General features: G+C 51.1%; 1 protein-coding gene across 1 annotated transcript in view; it reads left to right on the forward strand.

The window, feature by feature from the left end:
• Window positions 1-1,861: 1,861 nt before the first annotated feature.
• The window catches only part of NUAK1 (NUAK family kinase 1), a 73,211-nt gene continuing 54,154 nt past the window's right edge, over window positions 1,862-20,918 (forward strand). Inside the window, exon 1 of the mRNA XM_061125453.1 lies at window positions 1,862-2,119. Within this exon, the coding sequence (XP_060981436.1) occupies window positions 1,877-2,119 (243 nt within the window). The 5' untranslated portion in view covers window positions 1,862-1,876. The remainder of the gene's footprint in view (window positions 2,120-20,918) is intronic.

Genomic DNA, 20,918 nt, shown 5'->3' on the forward strand with positions numbered 1-20,918 from the left:
CAGAATAGTTGCTGGAGGCAGGCAGGGAGACCCTGCAAGTGTGGAGGACACATTTCGGTGACTTTGGTGTTACAGGCTATTACTCTGGCAGCGGGGAGGGGGCTTGCAGGGAGGACGTGCTGTTGCTGGATCCTGGGTAAGGTGATAAGGTATAGACAAGCCTGAAGACAGCAGGAATGCAGAAGGGATGAACCTGAGAGCTGCGGAGGAAGGGCGACTCCGGCTCACCGGTGAAAAAAATGAACCACCGCGCATCTGTAGAACGCACCAGACATTCCTCACCGCTCACTCTTCCCATCCCAGTCTGGTATACCGCACTATTAAAAAAACTCCCGAAGCCCTCTTTCTCCTGCCTTCTTCCTTATTTTCCCTTGCTGCTTCTTAGAAGAAGGTGGCAGCCTTGCCACAGTCGTAGCCCTTCCTGCCTGCCCCCTCGCTTGTGGGGGTGGGGTGCTGGGTACCACCTCCAGGATCTGGCCATTTCAGTTAAAGGAGAAATAAAAACGCCCAACGGGCCAAGAGGCCTGCCTGCCTGTCGCCACTGGCTCAGCCGGTCTCAGGCCCTGCTCCATCCGAGGTCCCTGGTTTGCCCATCTCCAAACACAGCTTTGGCGGGCAGGGTGGGCGCCCAGCTGCATCCAGGAAGCTCTAGCGACCCAACTCTCCTCCTCTCCCAGGCGGGAGTCCTGGACAGTGTCGGAGGGCCGCAGTGCGGCAACCGGCCGCAGGTTCAGCCTCAGAGCCTCGCCTTTTTCCGGCGAGGGCGCGGGGCCGAGATCAACGCGCTCCTCTTGGGGTTTTCAGGGGCGCGCAGCTGCCCCGGCCCCGGCCCGGGGGAGCCGCCCTACGCCAGCCGGGATGGGGGTCTGCGAGGCCGGGGTGCGCCCCGCGGCGGGGGAGGGGGAGCCGTGACTCACCGCCTGTAACCCGACACCCGCGCGCCTCCCCTCCCCCAGCCTCTCCCCGTCTCCGGCCTGGCGGCCGCCGCGGCACCTAAAAGAAAATGAAGGGGCGCCCGAGCCCGCGGCGCCCCCGGCCGGATCGCCAGCGGGCCCCGGGGGCCCCCGGCTCCGAGCGCTCTCGTCTGCCCGGCCCCGGGGCTCGGCGAGCCGCCGCCGTCGCCGCAGCCAGGGCGCGAGCCGGAAGGGAGGCCGAGCGGCCGGAGCCGGAGTCCGAGGCGGCGGCGGCGGAGGGCCCGCGGTAGCGGCGGCGGCGGAGGCGGCGGCGGCGGCGGGCGAGCCGGGGGAGGGGGCGCCCGGGCTGGGAACCCCCCCGTCTCTTTCCCAGCCGCGCGAGGACAAAGCCCCCTGGCCGCCGGCGCGGCCTAGCCGGCGCTGCACAAAGGGCGAGTCGCGACACGCTTCCATCCCCCTCCCAGTTCGGGGTGGCCCCGGGCCCGGGAGGCGGGCGGGAGGTGGGGGGAAGCCCGGGCCGCGCCGCCCCTCGCCCCCTCCCCGGAGGCCGGCCCGCGCGCCGCGCCCGCCCCCGCGCCCGCCCAGTCTGCGCGTCCTCCCGGGGAGGGGTCTGGGGGCGCGGCGCCGCACATAACACTCCCCCTCCTGCGCTCCGAGCCACCCCTCTCCCCTCCCTCCTGCGAGCACCGCCGCCTCCCCTGCCACCGCCGCCACCTCGCCCGACGCGCCGCAGCTCGCCGCGGCCGGTGGGCGGTGCGCGGATCGTGCGCGCCGGGGGCGCCAGATGTGCCGTCCCCGCCGCCGCCAGTGACCCAGCCGCAGCCCCGGCGGGAGCCGGCCGCCTTCCCGATGCTGCGGGGGCGACCGTGAGCGCGCCCCGCTTTCTCTCGGCGGGGACCCCGACACCGCGAGCGCCCTGCCCGGTCCTGCCCTCTCCGGCCCGGCTTGCCCCGCGTTCGGACATGGAGGGGGCCGCTGCGCCCGCAGCCGGCCCGGACTTGGGGCCGGGGGCCCCGGGCTCTCCGCCGGAGGCGGGGGCGATCGCGGCCCCCTCGGCGGCGGCCCCGGAACCCAGGAAGCCGCACGGTGTGAAGCGGCATCACCACAAACACAACTTGAAGCACCGCTACGAGCTGCAGGAGACCCTGGGGAAAGGCACCTACGGCAAAGTCAAGCGGGCCACCGAGAGGTTTTCGGGCCGAGTGGTGAGTTGGGGGGATACCCGGGGGCTCGGTCTAGACGCGGTTGGGGACGCAGCGTGCAAGCGGCGGGGTGTGGGGGCGCAGAGGGGGTCTCTGGCCCGAGAGGGGGCTTCTCCGGAGCCCCCAGATTCCTCATTCTCCCCCGCCCCAGACCCCCGTGGCTCAGGCGTGTCTTTCTCCCGAAACACTTGTTACATCCTGTCTGCGCATATTTTGGGGGTTTTGATCCCAGCAGCAAAGTAGTGTTTGTGATTTGCAAACACTTTGCACCATCGGGACCGTTGGGGTCTCCCTCGCGGGCACGCATTCATGCCCTGGAATGCCTTATTGCTGTAACTCCACACACAGCCACATCCGCAGCTCGGAGCTGGTTCGCCTGGCCCCGTATCCTATAGATGAATGAGACCCCCCCCCCCCCCCCCCCCCGCATCCTCCCAGTCCCCATCGCCGCGGTGCTGAGGTCGCTGCAAGGGAGGACGGACTCCTGCCTGTTTTTAAGAGAAAAGGTTAGGGGAATAGAAGTGAAGGTTCAACCCTCATGCCTGAGGGTTGTGACAGTTTGCTGCTGGCTTCTGGGAGGACTGAAACGCCTAGGGCATCATGGATAGCCACACTGAGTTGCAGATTCAGTTGCCTTTCAGGCCCCGGCTGCAAGACTGCTGTATTGTGTAAGGGCTCTGACCCAGCACCCCAACTCTTTGTGACAGCTGTAACCCTGCCAGGGTCCTAAGGCCATTACTCAGCCCCAAGTAACATCTTGAGTGCTTTGGAGTCTTTGCATTGTCCCAACCTTGGCTTGTTGTCATTTTCCTTTCTGCAGAACAGGCCCTTGCAATCCATGCTGCTTGTGGCTAGAGGGTTGGGTTCAAAGTGACTGACTATTGCAGAAAGATTTTGTGTGGTGTGTGGCAGAAAATTAACATGGTTCTTTGATTTTCAGCGTATCAGATGGATTTTAATCGATTTAGGGCCAAAGTCAGGAAGTAATTATGGAACTCCTTGTGTACACTTTTGGGGGGTGTTTGGGGGCCCAGGGTTGCTTATAAACTTAAATGATCACAGGGGAAAAGCAAAATGGGCTGCTGAATAAAGTAAGTGGTGGGTTGATGTCAGTATTTTTCTTTTGCATCTGTGCGGTGACAGTTCTGTGGACAAAATATGGCACCAATCAGAAAGTTCAGCCAGCCCAGTTCTCAGATATTGGTTTATCTGGATAATTCCTTCATTCTAGGCTTCACTCTTTGGGTTGATACAGCTCTATCCTAGATCCTAAAAATTAAAGTCCATTATACGTTAACTGGAAATTTGAGAGATTGTACATAGTATTTTAAAGTTGTCTCCTATCAGCAAAATCTATAGCAAGTAGTCGAGAAGGCAGGTGCCATTTTTGTAGACTGAAAATTTTCAAGAGGAGATGCAAAAATGTCCTTTGAGGAGCACACTCCAAGGTTCTGTGGAAGAGGAGGCTGAGAAACGTGCGCTTCATTCATGCTTTTTGTCTGAGGTGATATTCCCCAGGCTGGATGTTGAATAAGCAAAAACTAAGCCTAGCTCCTTGCTCATGTTGTCTTAATAGCTGTTGAAGAATCACGCTGGGAAGTTCGAAAGCGGAGTAATGAAAACCAGACGCGGTTGGAGCTGCAGGTTGAGGATGTGAGCTTGTGAGGGGCTGAGTGGTAAGGGTGTGTCTGGGATCTGTGAGGGGGCACTGACTCTGGAACGCTGAGTAGCTTGCCGCCAACTGCCAGAGTGAACGCTTGTCTGAGGGCAGACATCTTTCTGAGCTTCACTGGGGCCTCAGGTATTCCCTCTGAGAGCTGTCTGATCTACGGACTAGGGTAGAGCGAAAGGGATTGATTGCATCAGTAGGCGCGAGCCTGCCTTTCTCTCGTGGTGGGTGTCTCTCCCTTTATTTGCAGAAACTCTGAACATTCCTTCGGGATTTAATCGAATGGCCACTAGGGGGCGCCCAGAGAACGGAGGAGGCTCATTTCACCGCAGCAAGCTGTTGAGTCCCGCTGTGTTGTCCAGTTTCCCATTGTGCTGCTCATTACAGCCCCATCTCTTGTTTTACTCAAAGATTATGCAAAGATTCTAAATCTGGTAGCAGATCCACATCCAGAAACTGGCAGTCCCCAGACTGCTTTCTACCTGATAGATAAGCTTCGGATGTTAGCAAAATCATCTAAGTAGATGCGTTAAGCAGATGAGAAAACTGAGATTGGGTGAAAGGAAGGCTTCCTTGACTTCAAGTCCGTCCCCCCACCCCCAACCCCGGTCCCCCCCTTGCGGAGCACGCTGCTCACAGATGGTGTCAGAACTTAAGTGAGAAACAGAAATTGTCAGGTGGAAAATTCCCTATGCCTGACTGGACAGAAAATAAAACATTAAAAAAAAATTGGTCAGCAAGTTGTTCTTGCCTGTACAGTGCTTGGTGACTCAGAATCTATCAAGAGCAGCAAGAAATTTTCATCTGAAGTGTGACTTTGGAGTTTTCTTCTGGTTCCAAGGATACACTGAATATCCATTTGCTTTTGAGGTGCAGTTCCAGAGAATTCAGAGCACGTTGTCTCAATTCTGCCTTTTAGGTCTTTGGGTAGTATTGCGAAGTGATGCTTTATTTTTGTTTGTACCCACGCCTTTCCGAGAACTTTCCAGGAGGCACCGTGCCTTTCAGCTGCTTTGCCAACACGAGTGGCCCAAGTAGAGTGCTGGGTGTTAGGCTGCCTGAGATGCTATGAAATCAGCACCCTTGAGACAGAGGATTGTTTAAGAATCTTGTGGCTTTTAATTGCACGTCTGGAAGGGCCTTCTGAGTCAAACAGCACACCATGGAGCATCAGCATTCGGGGAAAGGCAGTTCCGAAGAGAGAGGTTGCAGAACCAGGAGCTTGGAGTCAGCAGGTCCAGCCCTCTATGTGGTCCAGGCATTCTCCAGGCATCCTTTTCATCCCAAGTGTAGTCTTGCTGCTACTGTCTGAGCATGTCTAGGAGAAAGGACTCAAAGTGGCTTCTTCCAGAGTTCATAAGCTGCACAAGTGAGGCCCTCTGGCAGAAGGACTAAGAGCCCTGGCTTATATTTCAAATCCTGACCGATTCCTGACTAGCTTTGTGACTTTGGGCAAGCTATGTAACTTTCAGAAGCCTCCACTTCCTCATCTGTAAAATGGGCTAATATAATACCACCATATGAACTAGTTGTGAGAATTGAATTAAATAACCTATGTGAAAGTGAAAGTCAGTTGTGTCTGACTCTTTGTGACCTCATGGACTGTACACTCCATGGAATTCTCCAGGCTGGAATACTGGAGTGGGTAGCTGTTCCCTTCTCCAGGGGATCTTCCCATGCCAGGGATCAAACCCAGGTCTCCCGCATTGCAGGTGGATTCTTTACCAGCTGAGCCACCAGAGAAGCCCTTAGAAAGCCTCAAAAGGTGAAATTAGCAAATTCAGTTTCTTTTTTTAGCAGATTTTTACCCCCTCATTTCACTTGGACTTTCACCCCATCAGAGAGGCATGATGCATTGGCCAATTAAATCACTCAGAGAGAGGTAGAGAAATAATCAACTTTTCAGGTTAATTAGGGAAGTGCACCCATAGGAAGCCAAGACCATCAGCCAGATTCTGATAGGATCTGAACACATTTCTAAGGCCTTGAATTTGGGCTTTGTTTATTGCACAACTTTCGTTTTGATACAGTTTCGGGCAGGGCTGCAGAGCAAGCCCCTGTGTTATAACATGGCATTTTCTTTGAGCCAAGCTCTCTGGACCCTCAGGCTGCACTGAGCATTGCCAAAAAATCCAACAGCAAAAATAAACAACGTTTTGGGGAGAGGTGTTATGCGATCAGCTCACCGTCAGCTAAGTTCACCTCTCTCTCTGTTCCAGGTTATCTCTTGTGAGTAGTGTGAGGTGTGGTGTGAGCAGGAAGCAGGTCTCTGGGAGGGTCTGGCATGGGAATGTCAGGGCTGGTGGGTCAGTTGTGCCCCCAAATTGCTGTGATGCCCTGGGATGGGTGATGGAGCATTCTCACCCAGCAAAGGAGCTGACTTGACTGAAAGTGGGTGTTTTAACCATTGGCACCAAGTTATTCATAGCTCAGTGCTGGAAAACTCCAGCTCAGGGATGCAAATTAGTAAGCTGGCCTGCTGAACCATGGGTGTATGACTGTCATATGCAGGGTGGCTGGGGTACCATATTGCAGCTAAGGCCCAAACCTAGTTTTAAAGTATAAAGGACCTCGACAGATGTGTAGTCCAAACTTTTCATCCATCCTTGAGGTGAGAAAAATAAGGCACAGAATTGTCAAGTGACTTCTCTGAGGTTGCACAGCTGGTAACTGAGTAGGCTGAGTCTAAAAAACCTGATTCTTCGTTCGGTATTTCTCCATCACTCATTTAATAAATCTTTACTAGAATAAGACATGACCCTTAGTCTTAACGAGTTTATAATCTAGTAGCAATGATGAAATGTACTTACAAATATTGAACTAATTCTGCTCAGTTCAACAAAGATTTATTACCATCTGCCATATGCTTCTCACCATGTTAAATTCTGGGGCATACACATGGATAAGACCCAAGGAACTTATAGTCTGGTGGAAGAGACAAGAGTGAGCAGTTGCTAGGCTGTGGGTACCTCTTCTGTACAGGAATTGATTACTTCTGGAGATTTTCAAGTTGAAACATAGCTCATTGAAGATCAGTTCATTAACTTGAGTGCCATGCTAGGTAGGAACACCCCCTCCCTCAAATGCCACAACTGCTCTTATTGCTACCAGCCGATATTTTTGAGAGTTCGGGGTATGTCAGGCTGTGCCAAGTGCTTTACAGACATTTTCTCATGTCTGATTGTCACCATGACCTTAAGAGGCATGCCTCACCTTAGACCCATTTAACAGATGGGGAAAACAATACTTGGGGAGTTTAAGTAACTTGCCCAGGGTTAAGTAGCAAGGAAGCATCAAACAAGTCTATTTTGAGACCCACTGCTGCTGGAAACATGGAGAACCTTTTATCTTTGTTGCACGGTGGGTGACCTCCGGATTTGGATGTGGTATTCTGCTCACGTTCCAGAGAACTAGTCATGGGGAGATGCTTCTACTGGGAGGTTTCTCATTGTTCAGGAAGGGGATTGAGAGAGGGCCGTGGAATACGGTAGGATTAGGGAGGGAAAGGGCTGTTAAAGATGACCCTTGAATTGTATTTCCAAAGACCAAAATATGGAAGCTTTCAGGCAGAGGGCAGATTCCGGGGTGAGCAGGCCAGATCTCTTGGAATGCAGGCTTTATGCTGGGACGCAGTAGGAGGCAAGGCAGGTAAGATAGGAATAGGGGGGATAGTAATAACATTTAATAACAATACATAATAGCAGCTAATTCTTCTTGAGTCCTTATAACGTGCCAGGTCCATTTAACTAATTTAATTCTCATAACAATCCTGTAATCGTCTCATCTTCCAGATGAAGAGGCTGAATCACAGAGAGATTTGCTAGCCTGCTGAGGTCACACGCTGCAGCCGAGCCGGGGTCTGGACTCAGGCAGTGTGAATGTGAAGACCGTGGCCAGCTCCCTTCCCCTAGGTGGGCTGAACTGGGCTCTGATCACAGCGGGGCTCCGAGCCCAGGGGTCTGCAGTGCTGGCTTGGAGCAGGGATCCAACCTGGAGGTTTTTGCAGGAGTTGAGCTATGAGAAGATAAAGATCGGAATGGTGTCGGGGTGAGGGGGGGAGATGTGTGCTTGTTGGGCCACGAGTCTGTCTTAATGAAGCAGGTCCAGGAGCGCTTCTCCTGGGCACACACTGAGTTCTTTGTGCCTTCAGCAGCCTCGGCTTCTGGAATCCCTCGGGGCCCTCCGGAGCTCAGCTGGTTCACTTTCCTGTGACAGACGTGCTCCCTCACCGCCCCAGGACGTCTGATCTCACTTCCTCCCAGGAAGCTGCAGTAGATAAGGATTGAGTCAAGGTGTCTTGTCTGCTGACAAGCCCCAGCCAACCAACTTGGACCTGCTGTCCACGCCTAGCAGAGTGCCAGGCACATAGGAGTGCCAGGCAAAAGGCTCATGGGATGGCACAGAAGGGAATACAATATCGAGTAACTATTTCAGGAGGTATGGGAGCTGTAGGTCATTACCCCTGACCTCAAGGAGCTTTCTGATTTGTGGGCTTGGAAAGACAGTGGCTGGAAATGAATGGCGGGTAACAGCAGCGTCTACAAAGTCAGGCAGACCCTTCCCTGCTCGAATTCCCATTCGGTCTTGTGCTCGTGGAGAGGAGAGAGCCGTGCTGGCTGTGGCTTCCTGTCCTCAGTGGCTCCGGAGTCAGACAGCCTAAGTCTCATTTGTCTTTCCCACATGAAAGTCCTGGAGCATCTGTAAGTTATGATTTGCGAAGTATCTGCTTTAAAGCAGAATGCATTTATCATCCCGCCGGCCCAGACGACGCTGTGCAGTGCAGGAATGAGAAGATCCCAGGCCCAGGGCCCAGGAGGGGCCGGGCCAGATGACCCACCCATGAGTAGAGTCTGGCTGTATTGATAAAATTCTCTGGAAGTGGTCCAGAAGCAGCCAGATGTTGACTTCACAGTGAGGCTCTTCGGTAAACTTTTAACTGCATGTTCAACCCGGGGCTGGGCTAAAGATTCCCTATCATGAAGACACAGCCTCCACTGGGGTCAGCCCATCTTTTCCTTTCCCTCTGGCAAGGTATATTTCCTGAGGGCTTCCTAAAGTGCCCAGGACAGTGGGAAGTTTCAGAATAGAACATGAGAAGTCCTGCCATGGAGGTACTGAGGACTTGGTTGGGGCGTGTCATGAACACATGTGGAATAACTGAGCACAGCACAGGGGGGCTTGTATGAATGAGGAGGAAGAAATGCCTGTAGAATCAGACAGACTTGGGTGCCTGTTCTCCCCTGCAGCTCAGCACCTGGATGATCCTGGGCAAAGTCGCATATTTCCTCTGAGCTTCTGTTTTCTAGAAAATGTGGCTGCCAACATCCAACCAAGTGGGATTGCCGTGAGAAGTAGGACTGGGAGCCTTCCGATGCAGAGCTTGTGCATATTAGGCTCTTGGAAATCAGAGCTAGTGAGAAGTGCAAGCAAGGAGCACCTTGGTGGCCTTCTTATTCCTGGTCGTGGCTGTCCCTGCTTTAAACCCTCGCATGGGTGGCTGAGGACTTAAGCTCTGAATCTGCGACATCCTTCAAGTCCTGCCTGGCTGTCCAATTCCTGCTTCCATATCCTCCTGTCTTGGCCCTATGTCGGTTTCCTCCAGAGCTCGTGGGTTTGATGATTTGTCTGTACACACCCTCCCCTTCCACCCCCATTAGGAGGGAAGCAGGGTCACTGTCTTACCACTGCATCCTGGCCTGTAGCCAGGCAATATGGTAGATGCTCAGTATGAATGAATGAATGAATGAACAAACAGTTGCATGAAGAGTGCACCGGCAGTCCTGAGAAGGGAGGGGTCTGTGGAGGTGGGAGGCAGCAGGGAAGGCCCCTTGGGCCCCCATCCTCCCCCTTTTCCGGGTCACCCCTCTCCTTACCACCCTTTGGACAGCTGTGGGGGGGTCGGCCCAGCACAGCCAGGTGCCTCTCCGTCACAGCTCTGTGCTGAGGCTGCAGGGAGGAGGAAGGGAGCCGATTCCCACCCTTGGCGGCTGCTTCCCGCAGTTCTTTGTAACTCTCTGGCCTCCCTGGTCACTCCCACACTTCCGGGAGCCGCCAGCAACCGTCCCCCCTCACTGCATCCCCCACCTTGTCTGACAATCCCTGGTGATCAGCTCTGCAAGTAGGCAAGCTTGAGATGCAAACTGCATTTGCAAGATTTTCAAAACATTTTCTCCCTGGGTTGTAAATCAAGTACTTAAAGAATTGTAAACCAGCTGGAGTGCAGAGTTAATGTATGTCTGGAAAAAAAACACCATCGTGATTTGCCTTTAAAACTCGAGAAAAGAATTCCACTTGGTTTACTTTCATTAGAGGTATTGAGAGGCAGCCCGAGGTGTTTAGTGGGAGGGTGCTAAGAGGCCGCCATGGTAGGTTCCCTCTTTCCCTGGAAGGGAGGGGAAGGGCGGTGTCCAGATGGCTCAGAGTGCAGCTTGCATCTCTGTGGCCAAAGGGGCAAGTCCCCAGTGTAAGAAAAGGGAGCTGCTGCTTCCTCAGTGTTTCCTTACGACCCCATCCCCTCCCGCGGGTGTCACACCTCGTGTATCGCTGGTTCTTCTGACTCTAAAGCCACAGAGGCAGCTGATGGGTGCAGGTTGGAAGGAATCCTTGCTGGCTCTTGTCATTTCATTGTGATTGGGCTCAGTTCATGTACGATTCACCCCAGCTGCCAAGGACACTCATACCCCCAATCTCCTTCAGGAAGGTGGAAGGAAAGTGTGCCAAAGGGGTGGATCTGAGTCTGCCTCTGGAGCCAGGCACCGGGGTTTGAGACCCTGCTCTAACCTCCTGTGTAAGTTTGAGACTCGGTTTCTTCGTCTGTGAAATGGGGAGTGGTTGTGAGGATCAACGAATTTCCTGTTGAGTTCTTAGAAAAGTGTTTGGCCCATAGAGAAATGTTATCCTTGAAGGAGCCCTCTTCTTGGGAAAGGCAGGACAGGGTCTCAGCCGGCTTTGTACCTCCAGCAGCCTGGGCACGGGACAGCACAGAGTTAGGTGCCCCGGCGTTGGATCCCTTTTCTTCACCTATAAATCGAGAGACCAAGACAGAATGCTCAGCAAGGTCCCTGCCAGCTCATAGGAGGAGAATCCTGGGATTTGCTGAATGGAACTGATGAAACAGACTTCATTTCCTCTTGCCTGGTTTTTGGCAGGCGGTCTCTTTGTTGAGGGAAAGGGAAATATCTTCGGCTCCCCGAACCCTTTTAAGATTGTTTGGTGCAGGCTTTGTCAAGTGTAGGGAGAGCCTGCATTTCCTTTCAGCTCAAGGCAGGAATTGCTGTTTAAACTTGTTTATGAAGTGGGTTCTGGACAACCCATGTGAGTTAGAAAATACTTTGAAAGAAGCTATCAGTTTTCTCATCTATAAAATGGCATGATAGTAGGACCTCCTTCCCAGGTTGTCAGGGACTGTGCCAAGAACAGTGCCTGACATGTAGCTGGTTGTCAGTAATTACAGGCTATTATTATTTGGGATTCAGAGGAGGGCAGTCTCATGTTCTGCTGGGTTGCTTGATGGGATCTCCACTCGTTCCTTGGGTACTCTGAGTTTAGGGGACTTTGCCTTGGAGGCTGCAGGCCTGTGACCATCTCTGCTCTCTGTTGTGCGTTTGGGTGTCCCCGTGCTTTTAGCAGTGTTGGGGGGCATTTGGCATCCAGGAAGCTCCTTCATCCCAGGGACAGGTGGGTGGAGGCAAGACTTCAAGGAGGAGGCCCTCTCCCCATGGAAAGGCATGTTTTTGGCAGCCTCATGTAAAAGGCAGAATAGACGCTTATGTTTACTACTCTCTCATCCTTAAAGATGAAATCAGACCATCAGACTCACCTCTGTGGAGCACTCTGTATCCGCCAGGCCTTGGGGTAAGTGTGTTGCCTGCATCGTCTAACTGAATTCCTGGTCATTCTTAGACCCTCCCTCCTCCCACAAGAGAGATGCTATCACAGCCCCCGCTTTACTGCAGAGGGAACTGAAGCCCGCAGGGATACACCGTCTGTGACAACCTGGGGATGATGGCTGGAATGAAACTCACGTCTGTCTGAGCTCTCGGCTATGACCCTAGATGGCTTCCAAGAAGTAGAAACAGTTGTCAGTTTTCCTTCTGCCTTTCCCAGGTCGTATGTTTAAACATATTTATGTACATTTTGACTGAGCTCTTGTTCTGTGCCAGGCTTTGTAGGCACTGGGGAGGCCGGGGCAAGGGGACAGGGGACAGCCTCTGCCCCAGAGGAACTCAACCAGCTCTGGGTTCTAGAACATGCAACTACCCTTTGTCATTTCTACATCCCCAGCCTCCCAGCCTTTGTGGTGTACACTTACCCTTCCTGCCTGACTGTTGAAGGAGACCCATTCCCTGTTGTGTGTTTTTTTTCCCTTTCTCTCATCTCTTAGAATTTCATCTCTTTGTATTGGATACTTTCATTATACAACCTTGATTTTCTTGTTATTGATTAGAAGAAATGCCAGCAAACTTTGAGAAGCTCTCAGCAGTCCTTGATGTAACATTCCAGCTTGTCTAGTTCTGGGTAGATTAGAAAGTGAATCTTTCTCCAACTAGCAGAAGCTGTGGGAGGGAAGAGACTGACACTTGGGTTGACCTGGTGAGCTCAGAGCCCAGCACGTGGATGTGTTTGAATGGAAAGGCAGGATCGTGATGCACCCCTCAGGAGAACCTCACTTTGCGTCTTCCTCACAGTTAATTGATCTCTGCTCCCCAGGCAGAATCAAATGGAATGCTGTGGGAGGGAACCAGTGTGTGAGTGGGCATGCTGGCAGCTGGTGGTATCAATCCTGGAGAGGGGAGGGATGAAGTGGAAATCTCCACTGATTCGTAGCCACCTTCTTGAATGTGTAGGAAGGTCCAGAGTGGAAGGATGATCCTTTCCCTAATGATCATAATAGCAGGAAACACGCATTGAATGGTGCATGTGTGCCAGGCACTGTTCTAACCACTTTAGGGGCCTTCTCTCCTTTGAACCTGCATTATTAGTATGTTCATTTTGCAGACCGGGAAGGAAAGGCTTAGAGAAGTCACATGACTTTCGCAGAGTCACAGAGCTGGGATCTAGGGCTGGGCTGTCTGACTTCAGGCTCAAGGTGGTAATCGCTGGGCTCCATGGCCTTGCACGGGTGTGAACCCTTGGAATCTTCTGCAGCTTCCTGCTTTGGTTCTTCACGCACACTTGGGGACCAGGGGTGGAGTCCCACTGAACCCAGCCAGACTCACTGTTGTCTCCAGGCTTGTGGAAATAGCAGCTGGAGGAACTTGTTTCTGTGAAGCCGGCTGCTCCGTGTCTTACTCCTGGTGCCTGTGTCTGGTTCACGGGAAGAAGGCGGTTCGTGTTTGCTGAATGGCTGTGGCGAGTCAGGAGTCTGGGGGTGTGGTCAGGACGCTTGCGGGCTGGTTCCCCCATTGCCACCAAGTGAGCCGCGTGACCTTGGGAGAATGATGTCCCTTCTTCTGTACTTCTTCAGCTACTTTCTCTGTGAGATGAGAGTTCTAGGATTGATCTGGACTTCCACTCCAGCCCCATCCAGATTCTGCAGTTGGTGAGTCTTCAGGTCTGGTCTCCAAATTGCTTCAAAGTGGGAGTCACTGAATCCTCCGTTGTTGGTCCTCCTTCCAGGGAAGGCGGGCTCTCCCAGGGCTCGGATTTTCACCAGTTTTGTTTCTTGGTGTAGCCCAAGTGCCTCGCACAGTGCCTGGCAAATCAGTATTGTTGACCGGCCTGCATGCACGCCTGAATGAATGATTTGCAGGTATCTCTCTTGCTGATGAAACCTTAGGATATCAAAAATTCTGTCGCTGAAGCCCAAGAAGAAAATTAAGGAGCAAAAGTACCATTTTCCAGGAAAAACACCCTCTTTATAAAGCCAAGATGCAGCCGAGATGGGGACAGTTTATTATCCCTGCTAGCCGAGGGATTAGGGAGGCAGGCAGGATTCCTCGATTTTTCATCATCTGGTGATGCTTTTTGCAAACCACAAAGAAAACAAAACAAAAACAAAAACTCTCCCATTCCTCCCCTCCCCGCCCCACCACCTCCTTTAACTTCAAGCCCAAAGAGCTCTTGCTGCTTGAAACAGCTCATGAAGGAAGAAATTATAACAAATATTTTGCATTTCTCTGGTGGCGGCACAGTCTGAATTCCTTTCAGTCCCACAATGAGTTCTAATTTTATGAAATGTTTGGATTAGCCACCAATTTTCCGGTGGAATTTAGGAGGCTTGTATTCGTACTTATGCTTGAAGCGAAGAAATCTCGTAAAATCCACGCAGGGCCCAGTGGGACGTTGTAGCCAAGGACAAAATGACCGTCAGTGGAATGACGGGGACGAGAGAGATCTCTTTGGCAGCTGTGGGCAGGCTTGGTGGATGATGGTGTGTTCTTGAACCACGGTCTCTGGGGCTTGGCCGGGCTGCATACCACTTCCAACTGATCATGGCCTATAAAAATTCCAGCCCAAGTACAATGCCTTGTACCTGACCTTGTTCTTTCGATTCCCAGAGCCAGAGAATGTTAGAGCATCTGGTAATTGGGTGAGAGGCATTTGATAACACATGGTGCTTGACCCACCGCCTCCCCCCGCCGCCATAGCACTGAGTGCCTTGTGTTATCATTTCCCGTTTGCTAATCTCTTTCCTCCTCCAGACCTGCACTGTCTCTTGTGGACACATGTGCCTATTAAAATTAACATTCATTACAATGAAATAAAATTAAAACCTTAAGTTCCTTAAGCCACATGGTAAGTGCTGGATAACCCTACGGGGCTAGTGGCAACCATCGGACAGTGCGGGGAGGATTATTTCCATCATCATAGAAAGTTCTAAAGGATGGTGCTGCTCTAGAGGCTGAGTTTAATGACAGCAGGGACATGTTCCATCCGCTTCCTTGTTTATTAGCTCCATTCATAGCTCTTGTCACCATCTGTAATTAGCTCTAAGCAGCCTCATTCATTATCTTTTCTGCATTTCCAGGGTTTAGTCCAGTTACCTAGTATATAGTAAGCATGGTGAAGATTTTGAGTAAATGAATGAAGTTGTTTGTCTGATTTAGCATCACTTTGCATGTACCTTCCATTTAGCAGTGGAGAAGGCAATGGCAACCCACTCCAATACTCTTGACTGGAAAATCCCTTGGACAGAGGAGCCTGGTAGGCTGCAGTCCATGGGGTCGTGAAGAGTTGGACACAACTGAGCGACTTCACTTTCACTTTTCACTTTCATGCATTGGAGAAGAAAATGGCAACCCACTCCAGTGTTCTTGCCTGGAGAATCCCAGGGACGGCGGAGCCTGGTGGGCTGCCGTCTATGGGGTTGCACAGAGTTGGACATGACTGAAGCGACTTAGCAGCAGCAGCAGCAGCAGCCATATAGCAGACCTTCAGAAAAATTGACTGACTACTTACAGAGTTGTAGCCCTTGAATGGATTCACCTGATACCTGTCTAGCACGTACTACATGTCAGGCATACTATGTGTAAGGCTCAAAGGCTGTGATGGTGAGCAAATGGACATGACTCTCTAGTTAAGGAGCTTAGCCAGTCTAAGGGCGCTTAGATTTGCAGGGACGTGGGAGTCTCTGGGTGTGCCTGTTAAAATGCACCATCCTTTGCACCCACCGCAGAGAGCTTGGTCCAGCAGGGTGGGGGCACTTAGGGAGACCTGGGAGTCTTCAGCAATTTAACCAAATACCATAAGAAAATGTGATGGGGTTGGTCCATGGTGTATCCTTGGGAAACACAGCAGTGGGAAGCATTCATCTGAGGATATATCACCCCACTTTCTTCACTCCACACCTTTTGTGATAACTGGAGCCCCCCTAAGGCACCAGACCTTTATATTGGAGCCGTGGTTTGAGATCTCTTTGTCTGTTGTTATCCCATGGAGGAATAATAATAAGAGTAAACAATTACATAGCAGGAGTTGGGTCAGGCAGCTCATTGAATCATTGACTTAATTCATGTTCCCCCTAGGAGATGCCCAGCATCATCATCTCCATTTTACAATGGATAAACTGAGGCACAGAAAATGAAGTCACTGGCCCATGTTTACACTACTTGTAGGTGGAATTCCAACCCTGAAGTGCTGCGAAGCTGCTGTTCTCAGTCACTGGGCCTTGAGCTGCTGCTCCCTGAAAGTCAAATGTGCCTTGACATCCTTTTTTGCCAGTTGCTCAGAATCAAAGTTGAGGTATATTTATGAATTGCCTGTTTAGGGACTTAACGTGTGGGCCTTAGGAACTCTGTGGCTCTACGAATGCCCATCCCTGGCTTCAAGGAGCATCATTCGTTCAGACGTTTGCTTGGGCTTAAGATGCCCCATCTCTGTGTGGTGCTGGCAGGTGACAGAGGCTTGCAGCTCATAGAGGAGACAGAGGAAGGGGCAGGGACCTCCCAAGAAAGCGTTGCCCCCAGTTAGATTGTCCTCTGGATAGGAAGACCAAAGCAAATCTTACAAACTAGGTGTTCCCTCATTTTGCTGCTTGTGACTCCATTCTTTACACAGTTTTGCTGTGAAATATGCCTATTTTGGGGCTTCCCTGGTGGCTGAGCAGTAAAGAATCCACCTGCAATGCAGGAGCCCACAGGAGATGCGGGTTTGATCCCTGGGTCGGGAAGATTCCCTAGAGGAGCGCGTGGCAACCCACTTTAGTATTCTTTGCCTGAAGAATCCGTTGGACAGAGGAACCTGGCAGGCTATAGTTCATAGGGTCGCAAAGAGTCAGACACAACTGGAGTGACTTAGCATACAAGCCTATATCACCGGGTAGGGGTTCTGAGTGTGAGTGTTTTGTGTGTGTGATGGGGGGTGGGATTCAACACAAGGGACAATGTGCCCTTTCCCCCTACCTAGCAAGGCAGGCAACCGCTTAGAGTTGAGAGATGCCAAAACTCCTGACCCTCTTCGGAGAACCTTGAAAGAAGGAGAATAAAGTGAGGTTGGTAGGATAATCACCCTCCATAAGTGTTTCCGTGCATCATTCCATTTCACAGCGACTCTGTCGTGAAGTGACCATTATCCTTACTTTGCAGTTAGAGAAGTTGATCCTCAGAAAGGGTAACTCATCTGCTCAAGGAAGCAGGGTAGCACCTGAGTTGAAGACTCAGGCACATCTGACCCTATTATGGGCTCTTCCCCCTACACTGCGGGTTCTCCATCCCACTGAGCATTAGAATGGCCTGGGGCCCTTTTAGAAGCTCTCTGAGTGTGGGGCCCAGGCAGCACCATTTTTGAACAGATGCCTCAGTGCATAGCTGAGTCCATGATGGAGCCTGCTGACGACAGGGGCCCTAGGGTCTGCAGTCCTGAAGGTGTCTCCTCCGTGCCTGGTCACCGTGGGACCTTGCCTGCAGCAAGGCAAGACCCCGCCCCTGTGTGGCCCCCTTCCTCCAGGGAGGGCTGGCGTGGCCTCAGCCATCCCACTGGACCTGAGCCGGGGACCTTTTGCCCCATTGCATCAGAGGCTGCCCGTAAATCGGCAGCTGGCTTGTTTTCTTTTTAGGCTTCAATTGTAGCAACCTTTGTGCGTCTGTTTATTTCAGGGAAATAATTCCATCCTGCAAAATCGATTCCCTGAGTACTACAGAAGTACATTTGGAGGGACTTCTTTTACTGGGGTGACCCGAAATGTCCCCTTTCAAAAGAGGCTACAGCTGTTCCTTGTCTCCCAACCCCCGTCTCCCTTTGCCCTCTGACACCGTCCTCTCAACCTCATATTTGGAAGGTTTCGCTGCAGGATTTTTACTTACACACATTTCTGCATATGGCCTATTTGTTAATAATAATAATTTAAAAAGCGGTTTTGTAGTATGTACTGTATGTTGGACAGTATTGGGCATTTTTTATACATTGTCTCATTGCATTTTGCCTTTTCTTGGCAATGATGAGCGTAAACACTTCTAATCTGGGGATCTTTATCCTTGAGTGGAGGAAGTTACAGTTGTAGCCTGGTTTGCTGGTGTTTTTTGGAGGATGAGGAGAGGGGGCTTCCCTGGTAGCTCAGTTGGTAAAGAATCCACCTGCAATGTAGGAGACCCCAGCTAGATTCCTAGGTCAGGAAGATCTGCTAGAGAAGGGTTAGGCTTCCCACTCCAGTATTCTTGGGCATCCCTGGTGGTTCAGATGGTAAAGAATCCGCTTGCAATGCAGGAGACTTGGGTTCAGTCCCTAAGTTGGGAAGACCCCCTGGAGAATGGAATGGCTACCCGCTCCAGTATTCTGGCCTGGAGAATGCCATGGACAGAGGAGTCTGGCGGGCTGCAGCCCATGGGGTCACAAAGAGTTGGACATGACTGAGTGACTTTCATCCTTCACTTGCATGCACTGGGAGGACGAGGTATCCTATGGACTATAGAAGCTGCCATATTGGGGCAGTTGGCTTGGCTGGGATGGTGGTCGGTCGTTGGCTGATTGAGCAGAGGAGGGCGGGAAAAGCAGAAAGCAGCCCAGCAGTCCCTAGGATTCAACCTGCCATGAGTCCCAATCAAGAAAGTGGAGAATTCTCATTAGTCTGATGCATTGGTCAAGTGGAAGTACTAAAAAGTTATAATAGAGAGCTCCATATATATTTTTTCAGGTAATTGAAACTCTTCCATGTACAAGCCAGTCTTTCAAAAAAATTGTAGCCATTTCTTATGGAAATCTTTCTCAAGATTTCTCAAGATGTACACTTCCTTCCTTCTTAAAACAAAGTACCTTGAAGGTAGTTAAACGTTTTCTTGATGTCTTTGGGGGAACTTCTAGACTGTTCTCAGTGCCGTATTTTGGCGTTCCCATGCCTGCTATTCATAGTTTCTCAATCTGCTCCTTCATCAGCTTCCATGACTTTTTGTGACCCGTTTACATGATAGCGTTTTTCTGTCACCTCTAGCAAACATAATGCATGCTCGGTAACTGAAAACTCACAAGGCATAGAAAAGTTAAAGATGATGTCCTGCCTTGATCCATCAGTGAGGCTGTCTGTAGTGGCTTCCTAATTTCATGTTCCCACCTCCCTACAGATTGGCCATGACAAGCTTGTTAGAACTGTGTTAGCAGGAAGACATTGGGCGACCGTATTCGGGGGCTCAGTGGATAGATTCTAGGCCATTTCTTGGGGTGGCTTTTCTAAGAATTTATTTCCCTTCCTCATACAATCTTCAGAGGGCCACAAATCTAGAAGTGAATCTAGAAAAGAATCTAGAGTCTAGAATCATGACAATGAATCTAGAAATGTACTGTTTTCTCATGCAATGGAATGAGCCATTTTGGGGGGACTTGGGCCAGCCAGACTCACTCAGTTTAGTATGTGGGTGAGCTAGTTCTCTTGATTCAGGGTCCACTGCATTTTCCATTTTGTTCACATTTTGCCTGTGTTCCAGATTGGGTTAAAGGATAAATGACTTTGGAAAACTAAAACCAGGAGAAAACCTACCTTCACCTCATTCACCTAGGTTGCTCAAGTGACAGATTTTTTAACTTCTGAAGGAGTAAAAAGTAGGATGCAGGGCTTTCCTGGTGGCTCAGTGATAAAGAATCCGCCTGCCAATGCAGGAGACAGACTCGATTCCTGGCCAGGGAGGATCCCACATGCTGCGGAGCAACTAAGCGTGCACGTCACAGCTATTGAGCCTGTGCTATAGAGCCGGGGAACCACAGTTGCTGAAGCTTGCGTGCCTTAGAACCCGTGCTCCGGCAAGAGGGAAGCCACTGCAATGAGAAACCCGCGTACTGCAACTGGAGTAACCTGGGCTTGCCGCAACTAAAGCCTGCATGGCCACGAAGACCCAGCACAGCCAAAAATAAATAAAATTAATTAAAAAAAGAGAAGCAGGATGCAGCCTCCTCTTCAGCATGCCAGACCTACTGTCTTTTTGAACATCAGTCTTAGATTAATACCGAGATGGACGCAGAAACACACTTGAAAGCAACTTGCATCAGTCTCCGTACATAGCTTACATTTTATGACCTGCTTAGAGATGCAGGGCGCATAAATCTCGGGGAGGACGGTCTTATTTACTTGTTCGTGTTTTCTGCAGATGGGGCGCTTGCATCAGAGCCCGGCTGGCCTCAGATGTCGGCTCCAGGATATTTTAGCTGAACTGTATGAGTCCATTAAACAAATGTAAGAGTTTTGGGGCAAGGAGGGCTGTGTCTCAAACCAAATGTTTTACATGGAGAACATCTGGGGAATATTGGTATTTGTGTGTACAGTACATCAGAAAGCAGCTTGGCGGGCTTCAGCTGGGATGTTTCTGGCCTGCGGTTGCTGGATTTGACAGTTTTGTTGTAAGGGAATGGTTCTTATGAAGTGTTGCCATAAAGGCAAGGCTTGGTCCAGGAAGGGGTGTCCTCGTTTAGCCGTGTACTCAAATTGCTCTGATTAGCTCTCCGGCCAGATTGCCCATGGGGAATAGTTCTATATCTGAGCTAGTTTTCCCCCAAGGTTTAAATGACAGAAAAAGGAAGCATTGCAGTGCCAGGACTTGGGGTGTTTCTTCTTTTCCCTGTGGTTCTATTTGATGACACTTGGAAACAGGTGTGTCCCAAGCAGTAGTGGGCGCACGATTCAGGTACCTCGGTTGAACTTGGGATGTTGCATTGATGACCTGCAGGGACTCAGGGCACTCCTTTCCCCAGTATTAGTTTCCTTCTGCAAAATAAGTAGCCTGCCTTATGGGTTGTAGAGAGAGCAAAATAAAGTGGATGACATTGTATACCTGGTCGTTATTGTTTAGTCGCTAAGTCACGTCTGACTTTTTGTGACCCCATGGATTGTGTAGCCTGCCAGCCTCCTCTGTCCATTGGATTATCCTGGCAAGAGTGCTGGGGGGAGAGGAGCACAATTCAGTTTGTAACAACTGGTAAATATTTTACAGGGGCTTCCCAGGTGACACAGTGGTAAGGAATCCCCTGCCAATGCAGGAGCCTCGGGTTTGATCCCTAGATTGGGAAGATCCCCTAGAATAGGAAATGGCAACCCACTCCAGTATTCTTGCCTGGAAAATTCCATGGACAGAGGAGCCTGGTGGGCTACAGTCCACGGGGTGGCAAAGAGTTGGACACGACTGAGCACATACACACATATTTTATAGGGGTGAATGTCATTTGGCAGAGAATATAGTTGGACTTCCTGTACCTCGTTGGCAAGATAGATCAAAA

This window comes from Dama dama, chromosome 22, assembly GCF_033118175.1.
Source record: "Dama dama isolate Ldn47 chromosome 22, ASM3311817v1, whole genome shotgun sequence".
In the NCBI taxonomy this organism is placed as follows: domain Eukaryota; kingdom Metazoa; phylum Chordata; class Mammalia; order Artiodactyla; family Cervidae; genus Dama; species Dama dama.